At 32.1% G+C, this 19,208-nt stretch overlaps 1 protein-coding gene across 1 annotated transcript; it reads left to right on the forward strand.

Annotated features, from left to right (window-relative positions):
• The first annotated feature begins 2,139 nt into the window (after positions 1–2,139).
• Positions 2,140–13,659, forward strand: LOC149786383 (putative peptidylglycine alpha-hydroxylating monooxygenase 1). Its single transcript, XM_089976803.1, has 12 exons — positions 2,140–2,533; positions 3,315–3,372; positions 4,036–4,123; positions 4,627–4,730; positions 5,132–5,209; positions 5,622–5,679; positions 6,248–6,312; positions 6,976–7,056; positions 7,946–8,025; positions 8,605–8,658; positions 12,166–12,215; positions 12,691–13,659. Exons 1-12 carry the CDS (start codon positions 2,342–2,344, stop codon positions 12,908–12,910), a joined length of 1,128 nt encoding a protein of 375 aa, XP_089832929.1. The 5' UTR covers positions 2,140–2,341; the 3' UTR covers positions 12,911–13,659.
• Positions 13,660–19,208: the final 5,549 nt, after the last annotated feature.

A 19,208-nucleotide genomic window follows, 5' to 3' on the forward strand; every position in this document is an offset into this window, starting at 1 on the left:
TAAATGAAAGCTTTCTTTTCTTGTTGGTGTTAACAAAGTTAACCTTCATTTTCCTTTATATCACCATTAGCGAGCACCTCGCAAATCGTTACATTGTCACAAAAATGCTTGAACCCGGTTAAAGTTTCATTCCTGTTTGGCTTTAATTCTTATTTATGCCCATCCAATATGTCAATGATAAGATCTTTAGAAATGTTTGCTTGCTATTCACATGTATTCCTCTTCTCTTCGAATTCTGTTCTTTTGTTGCGGTGTATCAAATGTATTTGTTCACCATTCATAACGTTTTTGGTGGGGTCCCAAGAGGTTATGTCATCATAATCTCCTGCATTTTAAGTGTTTCCTGTGCATAGTTTTAACTATCTAACTGTAAAGAAACTTTCTCTTGCAAACATGCCTTGTGATTTGCGATAATAGTTTAATTTAGTGGGGGGTGGGGGTGGGGCATCGGCTCTGTCACTCCTCTCCTGATCCGTCCAAGTGGAAAGTTTGTTTGGTCGCCTCAGTGTTTGAATCCTTTGCGACTCTGTTGATAACCTTTAGTCGATATTCATTGTAAAGAACGCAAACGAGAATTTGCTCTCGAAATCAAGGAATATTGTCACAAATGTGTTTCTATAATCTGCAATCTTTTACAGAGCCTTTATCTCTTACACCGGGTCGAATGTTTGTGTTAAAAGTGAATAACATGAGTTCCTTCCTAAAATAGTATGAAGTAAAAAAAATTCTAATTGACTACTTAAAAAAATACGATCATATGATGCACACTTATTTCATTAAAGAGTTCGTTAGTTTGTTTCCGATTGTTTTGAAAAAAATTAAAGTTCTGACTCATTTCGATTGACTATAAGATTGATTTATTTAATGGTTCCCATGAATACAGACCAAATGATAGAAAAACCAAAGCAGCCACACAAGGACATATAAACAAACATATTAAGTAATATGGGAAAGCTTTGTAATCCATGTGGCCAAGTCTTTAAAACAGTTAGCTAATATAACAATCAAACAAAAAAGACTACACTTACAAACTCTAACAGCAGACAAGAAGAAGAAGAAGAAGAAGAAGAAGACGTGAAAAGAGGACAAAGAGGAGGGTGAGAAGAAGCCCAGACGTGAGTACATTTTTCTTTGTTTATGTTAACTGGTCTAAACCGAAAATATTTGTGACCAAATTTAATGTTCGGTTTTGAGAGGTGTTCGGTTTACTGAGGGCATTTCAGACATTAAAAAAGTTATTTATATATAAAAACAGAAGTACAAGCACCTCATCATACATCATCACTGCTTTCAGCCATACTTTTAAGACCAATGGAAGCGTAATTTTTTAACCCAACACTTTAATTGTTTTCTCTCGTGCATTACTTCTGGGTTGACAAAGAAATTGTTAAGGTTTTATATCTTGTTTCTTTTTGAGTTATGATTAAAATAGTTTTATATATTGTACCTGCCACAGACCAATTATCGTTATTTTTATTTTGGTGAAAATAATGATTCGGTTTAAAACCGCAAGGAGGGTAGTAAAGAAACTAGATTATTGCTCTGCAATTCTTTGCTCCTATGAAACGACTGTATAAGTGTCAAGAAAACACCTGGTTACATAATTACGTATTCAATAATAAAATCCATTATGATGACAATATTCAGATTCAAGATGTTCTAACAAAAAGAAATATGATGGCTATTTGTTTGTTAGGAAAAAAACTGTCACAGCTTATGAAAAAGGCTTGACCTTGAAACACATTTTGGATATGTGAATTGAAATAAACTTTCTACAAAGAAAGTTATTTATTGCAACAGTATATCTCCCGGCGGATATTTCCTTCGATAAAATTTCAGAATGTGACCATGGGGTACTAACAGGATATGTTTATTTACCTGATTTCAATGTGCATCAACCTTAGACAGACTAAACTGCTTTTAGTTTTGTTTGTCTACTACATGCATGAAGAATAAATACCTTCAGCAATTAAAGGTGGATCTGTAACTTTAATAGTCGCTTCACAAATTTGAAATATGTTCAATAGTGTATTTTAAAGTATTTATTGTTTCAATACTGAAGTTTATTTACAAGATCTACACGTTTGCATTTTATTATATTACCAATGACACAACATATATATTAAATTTATTCATGCGAAAAAGATTCTGAGCGAACTTAATGTATCAAAATGCTCGTGTGTTTGATACAATCTCTGGTAGTCTTTAACTTGTACTGACGTGCATTGTTATGGTGACCTAACTCTAGTTCAACACAATGCAACCACAACAAATTTGTCATATTCATGTTGACGATCTTCACACGGTGCGCTGACGCTATGGAATCTATATAAAGGTGAAAATGGACATCTTTCTCACATTCGCTAGTAAAGAAAACATGGAATGGTTGGCAGTGAAAGTCAGATCGTGTCAGCGGATATTACTGATACTACTTCTAATACATTATACATGTATACAATGTATTCCGATTAAAGTAACTTCTGAAGTCACCAGAAGAACACTAATCGAAATGCCTAAAATCCAACTCGATAAGGTAAGTCTAAATTACTGGTAATTTCAAAACCATAGAATTAAGCGAGACAAACAATTTTGCTTAAATCATATTTCGCCAATATCAGCATGGTTATATAACATGCTTGTGTGCTGCATTTATTAGATCCATAAAATAATAATGGCTTGATTACAAACACTATTCAAATCGTCCCATTGTGATTTTATTTTAGAAATGTTTATGAATACTATATAACTATGAAATAAATGCTTTTGTTAATTGTTTTAAGCTTTAAACCTTTTTTCTTGTCCGTTGAGCGTTGGAAGTTATAAGTTAATATCAACATATTTATAAACAATAGTAATAATATAACATAAAGATCAATGCTGTCGCTCGAGATGTTTCTGATTATATTGTTGCTAATCTGGGGATGTAAATGAGTCTAAAATTTCTATTTCACACGCTGCTGTCACATCTTATTTCTGATTTCTTTAACCACTGTTACTCTATTATGTCTCTAATGTTACACAAAAATACTAGCACCATCTTATCATGGCAATAACCTATCAGCTAGAACAATCACTCTTAATTTTACGACAAGAAACAACACCCACCATTACGTCCTCTGCCATTAGCACTGCCATTAAACCAATAGCCAAGACAACACTACCATGCCTATCTACGCCACACATACAATAATTTATTTCTTATATTTGTTGTTGTTAATAGCTGCTGTCGCAATCGCCGAATTTAATGATACTTCACTGATTCTGTATTGGTATAGTTAACCATTTGTTGAAATTTGTTTTTCGTCATTTATCAGCCTGACTCGTACATATGTATGGCAGTACCTGTTACGGAACTAGAGTTCTCAACTGTAGGTAAGTTAACGTTAAAAAAGAATTGCATTTTCAAAATATTGAAACTATTGTCACTTTATTTGATGTTCATATTTATTTGAGCACTCTTAGTCCCACATGTTCTGAGCGATGTAGAATCATCAGCTTTTTATATTTTGTTACAAATTTTTTATTAAATATCCATAGTAATAAAACATTCTACATGCGCATATGTCTTATTGCATTAATTAGCTCTTAATCGTGTTGTCAAGCAGAAGGTTATTATCTAATCTGCCACAATTCCAAGCAGGGTCTGACTAAAGAAATTTAAAAGAAACAACAACAACAAAACCAACACAAACCCGCTAAAGAATAACAACAACAAAATGGTCAACAACATTTGTGCATCTTGTTTTAAGATTCTTATCTGATTGTCTACAATTAGAAATGTTTTCGATCAAGTGAAGAAAAATGAACATTATAAGTGAGAAACATTGCACAGTTTGTATGGAGCGATTTAGCTGATAATTTACGGTCAAACGAACGTTTCTGCTGTTGTAACCAAAATTAACTATGATTTAAATAAGCCTAAAAACTTCAAGAGTTTAATGTTTTCTCTAACCATGAAAATCTCTGTCAAAATATTAAGATTTGTCTAATTTGGTTTTTAATCGTACGAATACTCTTTTTAATTTCTGATTCCAGTGGGTTTTAAAATTGATGTAGTCAAAGAAATAACTCATCACGTTTCCCTTGCTTTGTGCGAAGAATACGAAACTAATCAGACAGTGTGGTAAGCACATTTGTTTCTATCACACATACATGACTATTAAAGTAAAGACATACAAAATACCTGTTTAGATATGTAGCATACACTATTTTAGAATCAGTTATATTTAATATTTACAGCTGATGGAGATTTAGTTGCCCGTAGAAAACTAAAACTTAGAATGGATGTGCTGCTTACCAGGGTGGGAAATGATTGTAGCCATGTACGCTTTATGAACTGCACGTTTGGATCATTATATGCCGGGATAAAGCTGTCCAATACCTAGGAAAAAAGAGCCAAGTTCTACGATGGTTCTTTAATTGTCTGATTGTTATAACAGTAACCTGGGCCATTTGTTCTAAAAATTTATCACCCAAGCAAACTTGTTCGAATACTACCACCCAAGAAGATTGCAGGTATTGAAAACTTATTCAGTTGAATTATTCCTCAATAACGATGGACTTTAACATGAGTCGTATTTTCATTGTAAACTACGTAAGTCTTCATCTTTTAGCTTTTGTATGTAGGGATTGCAAGATGGGCCATGGTCACATTTGCTCAGGAAGGTCCGCTGTGTTTGGAAGCTGGGATGGGGGATCACAAAACCACAGTGAGACAGTATTCCCCGAAGGTAGGTACCATGCTATTTATTCACATCTTCTTATAATCACAATTGTTTATCTATAATGTTTTCAGTTCTTCGAAAATATAGAGCATTAACCAAGTAAAACCAACACATCTTCCTGTGAGGTTGTTATTTTGACACTACTACTGATGTTTATGTGCTTTATGAATATCAAGAACATTTAAATTACGCGTTCTTAAAAAGAATATTAACAATTTGTTATCATTATCATGTGCCGATATAACCTAAATGAACTAAATTTTTGTTAAAGCTAACATCCTTTAAAGCGACAGCGTTAACTATACTTCAGTGTTTTCCCGCATTTGAGTGTTTATTGTTGGAAAAATTATGTATATCACGATAGTTGTTTAAGCTAAACATTCTATGCGTATGATTTTCATTTACAGATGTCGGTATCCAGTTAGGAAAGGATGTTAAACTGAACTACGTAGTCATTCAGACACATTTCAAAGAAGCAGTACCAGGTGAAATACATAAGATGTGTAATGACTGCGAATGTCTGGTTCCTGTCAATTAAAAGTCCCATATAAAATATGTTGACGGAACCAGTCATGAACGTTCAAAGTAAATTTGGAAAACGCATGATACACTTTAATCAAGAAGAGTGTTTAATGAAAGTAGCTGGGTTTTTGTAATTATCACAAGTAAATTGTAAATAACAAATCTTTTGATTTTAGTCGAATTCAGTTTTGACTTTCAAGTTTCACATTTTGAAGTAATTTCAGGATTATGAGAATGTGAGTTGAAAATCTCCTTTTTAGAATTTAAATTAGTCAAGTTCTAAATACTTTTTTTATTTCATTCTCTAGAATATCAACAGTAACACTCTTGTGCAGCTTTTAGAAGCAGGTTCCTTTGTTTCCTTTTATTTTGCAGACCCCGATGCTTTGAAAAACAACCCAACAAATGTAACACTTTTCTTGACCGAAGAGAGGTACATATTCATCTAAAGCATTGTAATAAAATATATTAAATCACTTCAGAAAATATCTCGATAGTATTGTAATCATAAATAAGAATAACAAAATCTGAATATTGTTCTAATCAGTCAACGCAAGTTTAAAAAAATGTGATACTTTCATGTTTTTGACAGACATGATGTTTTGCCTGCGATACTTTTATTATTAGAAAATGTATCTTATTTATATACATACCGATAATTTAAATTTGTTTTGGTTTCTTTCCTATGATGAATGCGTATTGATGGAAATAGAACCCATTACATTTATAAAGATGGATCCGTTTTCGGACGCAATTATATCCATTTTGCCACATCAGTTATATCCATTTTAGCACATCAATTATATCCGTTTTCGCAAATAAATTAAATTCGTTTTCACACATCAATTATATCCGTTTTCGCACAGTAAAATTAAGATAAAGAAAGATGTTTGTGAAATAGTAGCAACGAATACTCCTCTAGACACATATAATAATTCAGTTTCTACACGATAACTACTAAATGTATTTTCTACTTCTTTTGTATCTCATCAATATTTCAGCCGAAATTATTCCTATCAAAAAGTAATTTTATACTCCTCTGGATATATCCCGGCTTTTTCAGAAGGTAAGAAGTTATTACGTCATAAATGAGCAAAGTTCTTGTTTATAACGTCACGATATTAAATGCAGAACACATCCTTATGCTTTTAATATAATTACATAGATATCCATGACTTGCATAAAGCATTGAGTATCGAGACCCAAATGATAAATGCTGAATTGCTTGGTTGCTTCTTGATTCTTGTTTTCGTGTTTCAGGATTAATTATCGAACATTTATATCGTAGAAACAACTACAAAACAAATTTTTAAAAAATTGGCATTGTTCATACTTTAAAAGATTGACTTGAAGTCATTGTTTTGTAATCTTCAGTCAATTTGCTGGATAATTAGAAACCAGAAATATTGTATGAAACACCAACTCCTCATGTTTGAAAAACAGATAAAAGTAAAACGTAATGGCACTGACGGTCGAATAATGGTTATATGATACGCTAAATATTCGTACTACTTTCGTGGTGGAGATCAAAACACTTCTCATAGGTATATTCTACTGTCATACTATTATAAAAAAAAGGCTAATTAAGTTTTGGTTTCTCGAAATACATTAGAAGATTGGTATTTTGAGTTATAAAACTGAACCTTTTAAAATGGTTTCACCTTCTGTTAAGATAAATCTTATTTTCATCTGACGTACAATATGATAATTCAAACTTCTGTATTTTAAGATTTCAAGGCAGAAATAATTTGCAAGTGGGAAAGCATTCCGGTCAATTTGTATGAGTATTTCGCTCATGCACACAATTATGGTAAGTGGAATATTTAATACATCTTCAAATGTTTGCACATTATCAGATGCAATGTCAAGCTCAACAGGGTCTTCATTCCCCTTCGTTTGTTCACTACATGCAGATATACAATGATGGAGTTAACATTTACATACATGATCGTTTACCGTGTATATGTTTACATTGTGATGCATAAATATCAAATTACCTGTTGCAGAAAACTATATTTTCTTCTTTGTTATTATCAACAAGTCATGTTTGCATTCGTATATGTTATCCAAATGATTGCTTTAGAAAATATGGACAACCTTAAAGAGAGAATGAGGTGAGTCATACTTCACTATAATCTGAGTTCACTTTTTCTACCTTGTACCGAAAGTATACCTCCATCATAAGGTTTAAGTAGTTCGTATTGAAATTAGTTGCACATGATCCATAATGAATCTTGTCAAAATTGCAATTGAGTTACAAGTGAAAAGTTAACACACACATTGTATCACGAATGAGATCACTCTGGATTCATTGCCTCTAGAAAAACCCTATTACTTGCCATAAGATTAATATTTCATAAAGTGTAATGCGGCCCAGTAGTTGGATAAAACACAAACACACTCACACACACACACACACACACATAAAGGTCTCTCATATATATATATATATATATATATATATATATATATATATATATATATATATATATATATATATATATATATAAACACAAATCATGGACAAATTCAATTTTAAAATGATGTACGTAACGTCAAACCATTGCTTTCATACAGTGATATCATATAAGAGAAACATAGCATGTGTTTCTATTACTACCATATTTCACAATTAGAAGGAAGTAAAAAAGAACGTATATCGTATTCCACAATATGTAATCTTTACTTGAATTGTTCAGGTCAACTAATAGAGGGATATATTGTAAGAAACAACACCAAAATATTACTTTCGATGGACAAACCCAAAGGAAAAAATCACGTAAGTTATGGTTGTTGTAACGATCATATTCATAAAAACAATAATGAGAATTACGAAAACTTCTTTCAAAGAATAGTGGAAATTAAGATCATATTCATACAAAGAATCATGATAACATTTGTACAAAGAATAATGGGAATTACGATCACATTCGTACAAAGAATAATTGTAATCAAAATCACAGTCACGTTCGTACATAGAATAATGGGAATCATTTGTGTGCTGTCTTTAATATCTGTTCCTTGCTGTCGAATGTTGTGACGTACATATTCTCAGCTATTCCAATGTAAATAGAAGTTGTTGCTGACTTTTGTTACGAAAGTGGAATCTTTACTTATTGAAAATTGATGCTAATCTAACTAAATTTAATTTTCATTCTATCTCTGAAAAGTCGGATTGGGAGTAATTACTTTGAAATGAAATCATTATCATCACTAATTTTTAATTGCACTTAATGAATATATTGTAAATTTATGTCACTGATTGGTAGACACATCGGTACGCTTTTACATCAAGAAGACCAGATTTCGAGAGTTAAAGGAGAGAAAATAAAATCTATTGCTATCTGTCACTTTGCAGGACACAGTCCAGATTGAGGGACGCCATATTGAGATTAGACCTGGTGACATTTTGGTAAGTTTTGATGAAGAAAACTGAGAGTTGATTTCAGATAAGTAATATAATATCAAACGAGTTATTTGATACATAGGGGACATGACATCTAGGAAATGAATGTTTTGTATTTTATTTTTTAAAGTATCTCCAACTACTTACCAGTAGAAATAAAATAGCCAAAATTTAAATGTGGATAAATTACCATCTTAGCTACCAGATGAACATTGTCCTTTCAAATTATAATCGATATCAAAGAAAAATAATCATCTGACGAAATTATTGATTTCAAATTGATAGGATGTACCTTTTCTCTTTTCGGACATAAACAAAGTAGTTGTGGTGCAGGTCATCATCCTATAAGAAGATACATAGTTATTCCAAAACCTTTTATATATAGAAAAAAAAAAGAAAATGATCCAATATTCTTCATCGAGAAATCTGATATTTGAACTTCGCTGATATCAGAATACAGACGAAATACCCATATATGTCATATAAGGAGTGAGACTTGCTAAGTACAAAGAGTTATTACGGCCTACTTAATTATACACAAATACATGGATTTATTTGTTTATCTCTAAAGACATCCACATTATGCATTACTACACGTACAAATAACATCAAATAAAAACATGATATTTTTCAATCAGAAATCATGAAGCATTTCTTTCAAAAGTTTGTTTTGACTAGCTTTGTTCTTGAAAGACTATTTTTTCTAATGTACGAACGAATATTTATACATTACAAGAGTTGTGTGTCTATGATATCGTTTTGGATTATTGTAGTCTATTAGAATAACTATAAAACGAACAGTTAAAAGGACTATGTAAAAACTTAAAAGGAAACACACACAAAAAATAAATAGATAATCTTCTACATACGCTATAAGGGTGGTCAATTTAGAAGTCTTGAAAGGAGCTCGCAAGAGTTATTGGTAAAATCGAGAACGTTATTTCAACCGTGCCAGTTATTGGATCAAAAGAGATTGGTAAGAAAGCGAATTTCAGAACAGAATTCAAGTCCACAACATAAACAAGATACAAAAGCAAACATGACTGATATCTACTGTTACGACTGTAAGGTTATAAACTAAGTAACATAATGAAGCAAAACCAACTACCTTTGCAAAATGTAATTAATTTAATTCTCTAAATTAAAATAGGAAAATTAAAAGAAATTACAGTGTTTTGAATTAAATCCAAAATAATCCTGAAAGGTTCTACAAAAGACCTAGAAAATCGAGTGTTACGAAAGAATTCCAGGCCCTCGAATGTGTAAATGTATCAACAATGTTGATGTAATAATACGGCATTGTCCAAAATGTCTTTGAATGAATAATTCGTTACAATTCCAGAATAATAAGTTAATACAGAGTAAATGAGCACATCATGATTCTAGTGCATTATCCAAACAAATCTTTCCTCTCAAATGATATCTAAGCACAACATTAAATACATCCACATACAGATGTAAAACAAGAACATATAAAATGGGTATTACATTAATTGTCCAGGTCTATCTCTTTATATATAAGCATACGGCTCTGAATTACCATTTTCTCCTAGTCGCTATGTGCCATTTCAGATTAACCCACGTCGCAAACGAACTCACCTGACCGACTTATCAAATGAGAAATAATTAATTTTTTCTAACAACACATCTGACCCACCCATCCAATGTAAAAGTACCCCAAACTAGAAACATTATTATTATTATTATTAATGATTGCAAACACCTATTTGCAGTTCCTATTAAATCTTCTGGGACGATCTAAGCATAAAATACATAATATACATAACACTACGAAGTGCTTGCAAGTGCGCATATAGAAATCCAATATTTGGTAGCTTTTTATAGAGTGACCTTAAATCGATATTAAAACCGACGGTACTGGTCGGTCATACAGCCAGATGTTTCACTCAGGTTTCAATCGCTCACAATCGCTAATCAGTCCTGTAGATTTGTACAACGTTCCGTCATCGGCGAATAAAATGAAGGTCCTGAATCTCGAAAAACAAAGATAAATTAAGTATATACAATAACACTAATGTGGGACCTAAAATAAATATTGCGGCTCCACAGAAGTGACCTCGTATCAATCTGAACCATGACCATTTAAAGCAACTATTTTGAGATCCGTCGCACAAATACAAGGAAACAGAATTAAGAATATTTCCGGTCGCGCCACAGGATTGCAATTTACCTAATTTAAATTAATTTTGTGAGACACAGTACCAACTGCTGTGGAAGCATCAGTATACATTGCACGGACTTATATATATTTATTTGAAGAAAAAAATCACTTAAACTTCATAAATTTGATAAAGTACAGGACATACTTTTATTCATTTACCTTAGGAAAAAAGCACATGGCCAATATAATACATCATTGATAGAAATGTACTGTATCATACAAGAATTAATTAATGTTTGAATAACGGAGATTAAAACCAATGTGCACATATGAATGATGGTGAATAATTTGGCTTACAACCATCATGTTCTTCACATATGGTATATAATGTTTAAATGTGATTTTCAAACACTTATGATATGATAGGTAACGTTGACACGGGTATGTATTATGAAACTTAGTTGCAGTCGCCTGAACTAAAACTTGGGTAAACATTGGCCATTTAAAATAAACCATGGAAAATACTGAACATATTGCGTTAGGTATACACAATCCATCAGTACATGTTATTGAAAGAATACCATAGATTTTATAAACAACACAGGCTTTTTGATACAGTAAGTGTGCACATAATCTGTTGTATATTAATGCATTTAATGTCCACGCGGGAACAGTCAATTAATCGACTGGAATAGAGTAGAGCTCGTAAATAATCTTCAGGATTGGCGCTATGAACACTTTTAAAGAAATTATAGAACCTCTTTCAAATTTGTAAGGCGACGATTGAAGTTAAAGCTCCACCTGTCATTACTGAAGGTATTGACTCTTCCAGTATGAGATAAACTATAAAACCGACGGAGTACTTGCATTGTTGTCAGGACAATCTTACCGAGGTGATCTAGTATCTGGAGATAGTATTTTATGCATAACATCAAAAGTCCAAAATTACTCCTATTTCTTTGTGAAAAGAGTATTAAAATATTCAAGAGGAACGAGATGAGACTTACGTGAACTTGGCTGTACCTTTACATTAATTTACATATTTTGCTTACTATATGAAAAATATTCAGATATTTTAAAGCACTCCGACAGGGACCATTAAACTTTTATTTAAAATGAAACGTAGTTTTATCTATTTGTTTTGTTATTTAATGTTTTGGTAGTATTATGATTTGTCATTAGTTCTCATGCGATTAGGTTACTTCCTTTGTCCTGAAGTCCTAAAGTCATTGTCAGCATGCATATGGTCCCTTCTAGTGACGTTGTATGTTAGAGTTTTGGCTTCAATTTATATTAACGAATGTATGTTTAATTTTGTTGTTGATGTTGTTGTTGTTGTTCTTCTTCTTCTTCTTCTTCTTCTTCTTATTATTATTATTATTATTTTGTAGGCTGCTAGATGTTCATACAGAAACACAGGGCCGAGCAAGATTGAGTTCGGGTAAGTTGACCATTGAAAGCTCTTTCAATGTATTTAATAATCCTCTGGAAAAGTTTAATGATTTCGGTCAGGCATTATTACTATTTAAATACGATCCATGAAAGACAAATATCAATATATCTTAAAACATGTTCGTCTTTGATTGATTAAATTCATATAAAGATCCGCCTTTGTATTTGTACTTGTTATTTTTGTCATGAATAAAATTTTATAAATTGTTAAGCCATCGAATTCTAGGTTAGCTGTGGAAGAAGCCAATTAGTTTGACTACGGTTTGGAGATTATTAGTTTCTTTTGGACCATTAGGTTTTAGAAGGTTCCGAATATATTTTTCCTTGTTTGGATTACAGAAGAAGTTTCGCTTTTGATGGCAATGTTAAGATTTAAATTATTCAATAAACATTTTCACCAGCTTATACTTCAGAAAATAATTTGATTTAATGAGAATAATGCCAGTTTGTCTTTCTTTTCATAGATTAGGATTCTTTGACGAAATGTGTAATCTAGAGTTATCCTTTAAATACGATGCAAAAGAAATAGACGCATTTCCTCAGTCCGTCAAATGTGGCTCTGACGCCCAAGACACAGTGTGGTGTCCAAATGGTGGACATGATCAAGTGGGTGTGCTATGTGACTTACACCATGAGGCAACCAATAATATGGTTCCGGAAGACATCTACAAATTAATAATGTAATTCCGAGAATGGAGAAATAGTTTTTCTAAAGGCAAACTGTTATTGAAACGCTGAGTGAGATATCCACAGTATATATTCTTAAAGACAATATTCTGCTTATATATATATATATATATATATATATATATATATATATATATATATATATATATATATATATATATATATATATAAGACACGCGTGTTATTGCATTAGAAACGAGAAAATAATTATATCAAGCATATATTTACTTCACCAGATCAAACATTTCTCTTTCTGTTCCTTGACCACAGAGCATGAATCAATTCATTGTAACTTTGCGATCACGAATAACAATGTTTTGGGGACGCTTAGTTTTCAAGGTTCCCATTGATCAATATCTTGACCTTTCAGTGCAATCTCTTTATGCGCCATTATTCTTATTTTAAAAATGCATTTTGAATGTTGCAATCTCTTTCTGTGAAAAAACGTTCTCGATTTAAACAGACAGTAAATGTTTTTTATCCGATTCGTGTAAAAATGAAAATTAATTGTCATTTGTATTCGGTTGAGGACACCAAACAGAAGACAACATACGACTTCTAACATGACTCAAGTTATATTTAGACAATGATGATTATCCAGAGGCATTTAGATGCAGAAATCCGAGTAAATCCTCTTCAATTTTTTCCCACTGGGGTGTGTTAAGTAGATACAGGAAAGGTGAAATATTTTGATCATTGCATCTTTACAATGTACGTAAACTTAAATAAAGACTCTTTCTCATTAACGATTGACCTTCTTCCTTTCATTGGCCTGTTAGTAGGTCATTTAAATTGTTGCAAGCAGATTTATTAGAAGTATCTTAAGAAACGATCAAATACATTGGAATATAGATCAAGTTATAATTTCCAATAGAATTGACATGTTATGATATTAACACGAAGGGAAATATCATCATAATAATTCTTCCATTTGATCTGCCCATCTTTCACAATGGTAACCCCTAGCAACTGTAGGTTATAACTTTGTTTTGGAAATCCATCGTCATCGCAAACAATCTAAACCAGTATTGCGTCATCATACAATATCTGTTAATTTTGCATGGGTATTCTCACGAGCTGGTTACAGCTTAAGTTTTAGTGAATGTACAATCGATACTATTTTGGTGTCATATATTTGTAAACGATTTGCTGCAGACAGTTTATCAGTTTAATGAGACTTTCAAACTACACGTTGCATTAGTTGCTTGTATTGCTGGCGTTTTAGACACATATATCATAACTTCATGAGAGAGATGTAACAAGAGCGTTGACGCTATCCACTTTACAATCTTAAAAAAACGCAAAACGCGTAACTTTTATGATGAAATTCAAAATGCAAATTCAAAAGGGAAATTATATGCCTATGCCTAAAAACTAAACCACCACCTTTCAAGGCAAAATGGAGACGACGGTACAATGATCTGATGATGATTTATTATAGCTTTAAACGATGTCTGAGGCAAATCTACCAAACGTCTCTTAAATGTAGTCAAATTATTAATCAGTATCTTCAATATATGGTTGAGCAATAATACTCACGTACAAAAAAGACACGAAGAAATCTTAGTGTTATAACACTTTATAAGCATATAAATATTTGTTTTAACTCAGCTCGCATTTCCGATTGGACGCTCACTTTTACATTTCTGTAATTCTCAATCCCCGCCAATTGTTTCCTAATACGCTATTGCATGCTATTGCTAATACCACTAATAATGAACCACCCAGCATCCTTAGTATACAACAATATTTCATATAAATTCACTGATATATAATGACAAACTTCATTTGTAAACGCAGATCAAATCCATCCATTAGTTTTAAAAAAATTCATATCCCTGCATACAGATAAGATCTTTTATGAGTGCTTTTCTGACAAGAAATATATAAAATATCATCATTAATTTAAATCTTGACCATAATAGCGAGAAAATATTGAAGTTATTCGACAAGTTTAATGAATTTCATTTGAAATGACTACAAATTTACCATTCTGTTTCATGACATGATGAAAACGCTTGGTTTATTTAATAATAACGCCATCACATGACGAAAACTGCTGATGTATTAAATATTAATGCCATCACATGATGAAAACACAAAATTTATTAATAAAATAAGATCAAATAACGAAAACGCTTGATTTATTAAATAACAATTAACAATGCCAAAAGGATCAGCAAACTACTTAGAAATATATTCAGATTTAGGAAACTACAGTTTGCCCCATATCGCGTGATGACGTCATTAATTTCCTCATGAGGTGTTCTTGAAAGGAAGTGCGATTCGAAATCCACATTACGATATCGCCCATTGCCCAAACAAGTTTTGTCACCTGATTAAAAATAATAATAATAATAATAATAATAATAATAATGATGATGATAATAATATCATCATCAATCGCAGTTTATGACCATGGGTCAGAAACTGCTATGTGTCATTTGAAGCATATTGATGAAAACTAAAGGAACGTACGAATAATAAAAATAATCATAGAATGCATTGTTAGCATCAAACCTATAAATTTGTACATTCCTGGGTGAGATGAATTATCGGAAAAATTGATGGCAATTAAAAAACTCTTTTTACATAGAAGATGTTTCGAGAAGGATATCTCAAAGAAGAACGCTCATATGTAATTTAATAATTTAATAGACTGAATATGTCTTCTGTAGCATAAGAACAAGTACCTGTCTAAAAATATAAAATAATGTTAGTCGACGTAATTAAGGCTTCGAAGTATTTTTAACCTGGTCTAACGTCGATACAACTTCTCTATTTGAGTACTATTCAGGTTAAACGTTTCATACATGACATGAAAGGATAGTTTTGCGATGACTAGTCACTGAGGAATTTGCTTCAGGCACACATTGAAAGTTAACTGGTCTTTTGAAAATAATTTAAAAAGAAGGAGCTTTTCACCATAAAATTGATTTGCGTAATATGAGACGTTTATGAGAGTGGGCCCTGAGGGCATATTACAGTAGACTATATAGCCAAGAAAATATCTCTCTATAGATGACACTATTTTATGAAAGTAGTTTGGATATACACTGTCAGAGAAAACAAACACTTCAACCACCAACCTTCACAAACAACAAAAGAGAACGAAAAACATTGAAGCAAAACACAACAAACCAATATATCAATCACTCCCCAAGGAAGCAAGCATTGGACCCACCCTAAACAAATAAATGAATCATATCTTAATATCAAACGTTGAACAATGTATTTACTATACAGCAGCAGTCGGACACCTACCCATCTGAAGAAGAATTGCTCTCGATTCAGTATATCCAGAATAAGTCTTTCATTGACTCTTTATATGATATTTAGAATTAACAATCATGCTGGTAGTACAATAAGCGTGTTTTAGCTCAAACTTATATTGAAGCTTCACGTAGTGCGTATAATTAATGATCATGCTGGTAATACAATTAATGTGTTGCTTCTCAAACTAATGAAACTGGTGAGCTCTCCTCATGACCTGCGCTTGTTGAAGCCGATGAAAAATGATAGTTTATCAGCGAGCTACTTCACTTATAATAAGATTCACACAAAACTTGTTGATTTCTCCTCCAATCTGCGTTTAGAAAAGCCGATATAAAGTTCTTGCTTCAGTTGTCTCAGGGTTTCAAATTTAGATTCGGATCTTAATTAAGAGTATATATAAATATAATATTGCCTAGTATTACAAACAGCAATTAAGTGCATACGTCGGAGATATTTGTCTCTATACTATGTGCATCTCGTTGTTTGGAACGAGATCATTGCGGTTCCTTCTTGTTGATGGGGTGTGCCATTCAAGATGTCGTAGAAGTTTGATGGCATTTCAAAAGATGTTTTCTTTCCATACAAGTGTTATAAAATGCTTTGATCTAATTATTTACTCATTTTACCAAGTTTGTTGTACTGAACTGATATCTCTTGGAATAAGGGGTTAGGGTTTTGAGGCTTGGGCTGTCATTTCTGAACCACAGCTTTCTTCAAAATGACTTGCAAATAAGCATAACATACATAATGTTACAAAGCTTCACTAAAATGAAAAATCAGACAACTAGATTAGCAAAAAGATCACTATATTACGGTACATTCCGCGTACTTGTTATAAAATCTAAAGAAACAGGCAAACATTCAAACGGTGAGTGGTTTTAAACATTGAAAGTCTCTAAATAATAGGTGGAGATCTATTTTGTTATAAACAAATACTTTTGTATTGTCATTCGGCCCTGCCATGAAATTATAGTGTGGTCTAGGGAGTCGATGGTGTTTTTAAATGAGTAGTCCGGAAATGTTTTCTAAGAGATACTAAATTTAAAGAAATTAACTTTTATTTTTAAAGTTGCTTAGGCCTGAAACAACAATATGGTGAAGAGTGTAAAGGGCATTTTTGTCTTAGAATAGGAATGGCATAGGTCTGTCAATATAAAAAAAGAGACAGATAAATAAATGTCCTCATTAACCTTTTCTCATAACGTTATTAACAACTTTATTTCACAAGTTACAAGTGGCCAATTTTTGTTGTAAACTTACAACTAAATATATCCATTAAAGTTAGAAGTAAAGTGGCTGACATTAAAACCTTAGATAATGAGAATTTGATATATTTGTTTGGAATGTACAAGACGTAGACACACAATTCTGATATTTAATAAGATAATTATTATAATTAATTATTATTTATCTGTAGATTCGACTACATACATTGGCGAAAAGGTGCAAAGTTCTGATTTGGAACATTTTATTTATAAGCATATCAATCATGAAATATGGCTTGATGGTAAGAGGACAGTTGAAAAGCTCTGAATTTCCAAAATTATATTTCAAAATGGCACAGAAATAAAGTAAATCCTTGCATCATTTTCTACATAAGAATTATGTTAGGAAAGGTAAACGATAACGATAAATTTAACAGTTTTAGGCCTTCATCATCAGACTAAAAATGTTTCCATGACATCTTAAGGTAGCATAGGGCAACACTACTTTATCCGCACTATTTATGTTATAAGTTTAAGATAGGTCAGGATTTTTTTTTAAAGAAATGCATCATTTGATGTAACTTATGTTCCGTGCATAATGTCATACAATGCAAACAAGCAATGTTTATGTTAAATGTTTCCTTTTACGAAATATTCTAAGGCAAACAATGTTTACTGGCACGTTGGACTTAGATGAAATACTCAAATAACTGACTGATAAACTAATACGATATTTGCAGACAAGGTTTGTTTTTAAACAACTGAACATTATTATGCAATAGTATTTGATGAATTGCTGCTGCAGATTCAAGCTTGTATGCATGATGTGGGAAGTGACGCGTGCTTGTCAACAATAAGTACTGCAGTAATATTTGCATTACCGCTTAAACAACACTTTGATATTTCATATTCAAGTTTCAAGGTTTCACAAGGGGTGTCATTGTGTTGATGTAGAACGTGTTGATCTATATATATATACAAATATTTATAACTGTTTGATGTCATTTAACTGTACATGAAATACTTCTTTTTCAAATTATTGACAGGGAACACAATTCGTACATTATTCAATTAATACTCCCCATGGACGAGCAGATGTGATATACATGCATGTGTAAATGATTATAAAGGTTTTAAATATAATATTCGAAAGATGCCAAATTTCGTATTAACCAAAGTCATACGTCGTGTTATCATGTTATAACATAATTTATTCATTTAATATCCTACCTTTTATGATTTATGTTCTCCTCTTGAACCTTTCCTCTACTTTATTCCATGTCACTACTACTAACGAGTCTCCAGATCGTGAAGTAAATGTACTAATACCATTTGACCGGAACAATAACAGCTAGCAGCATACAGCTACTTTTTGCAACAACAAAAAAACTCCAAACACCATTACCTCCTCAGCCACTTGTGCTACCACTAAGTCAGCATCATAGCCGTCACCGCCCGAGCACTGCTACCACTAAGTCAGCATCATAGCCGTCACCGCCCGAGCACATATATAGTCATGGTGACGTACTTGCTGTGTGCTGGTGACATCGTTCTTGTTGCTTTATTTATTGTGGAAGTTTCCCTCATTATTGGCACTACTATAAATTCACTCAGTAAGAAAAGCATACTGAATCAGCTGATCGACATTTGCTTTACCCTTTGACTCTTATAAATGTATGACATTCCTTGTCGCAGATTTTGGAGTTCTCAAGTGAAGTTAACTTTTGAAAAGACTTAAATAGTTCCATTGTCGAACGTTTTCTCAATTTATATGCTGTTTGTACTTGCTTAAGGTAAATTAGTTTCACACGTTC

Source organism: Sinohyriopsis cumingii, chromosome 12 (assembly GCF_028554795.1).
Source record: "Sinohyriopsis cumingii isolate HCF-2022 chromosome 12, ASM2855479v2, whole genome shotgun sequence".
Lineage (NCBI taxonomy): Eukaryota > Metazoa > Mollusca > Bivalvia > Unionida > Unionidae > Sinohyriopsis > Sinohyriopsis cumingii.

What these genes read in the sequence shown, in the direction of transcription:
- LOC149786383 (XM_089976803.1), top strand. Translation starts at nt 2,342, where the DNA reads ATGGACATCTTTCTCACATTCGCTAGTAAAGAAAACATGGAATGGTTG. An exon ending in AACCCAAAGGAAAAAATCAC is followed by an intron (nt 8,026 to 8,604) that starts GTAAGTTATGGT and finishes GTCACTTTGCAG; the next exon opens with GACACAGTCCAGATTGAGGG. An exon ending in CCGAGCAAGATTGAGTTCGG is followed by an intron (nt 12,216 to 12,690) that starts GTAAGTTGACCA and finishes TTCTTTTCATAG; the next exon opens with ATTAGGATTCTTTGACGAAA.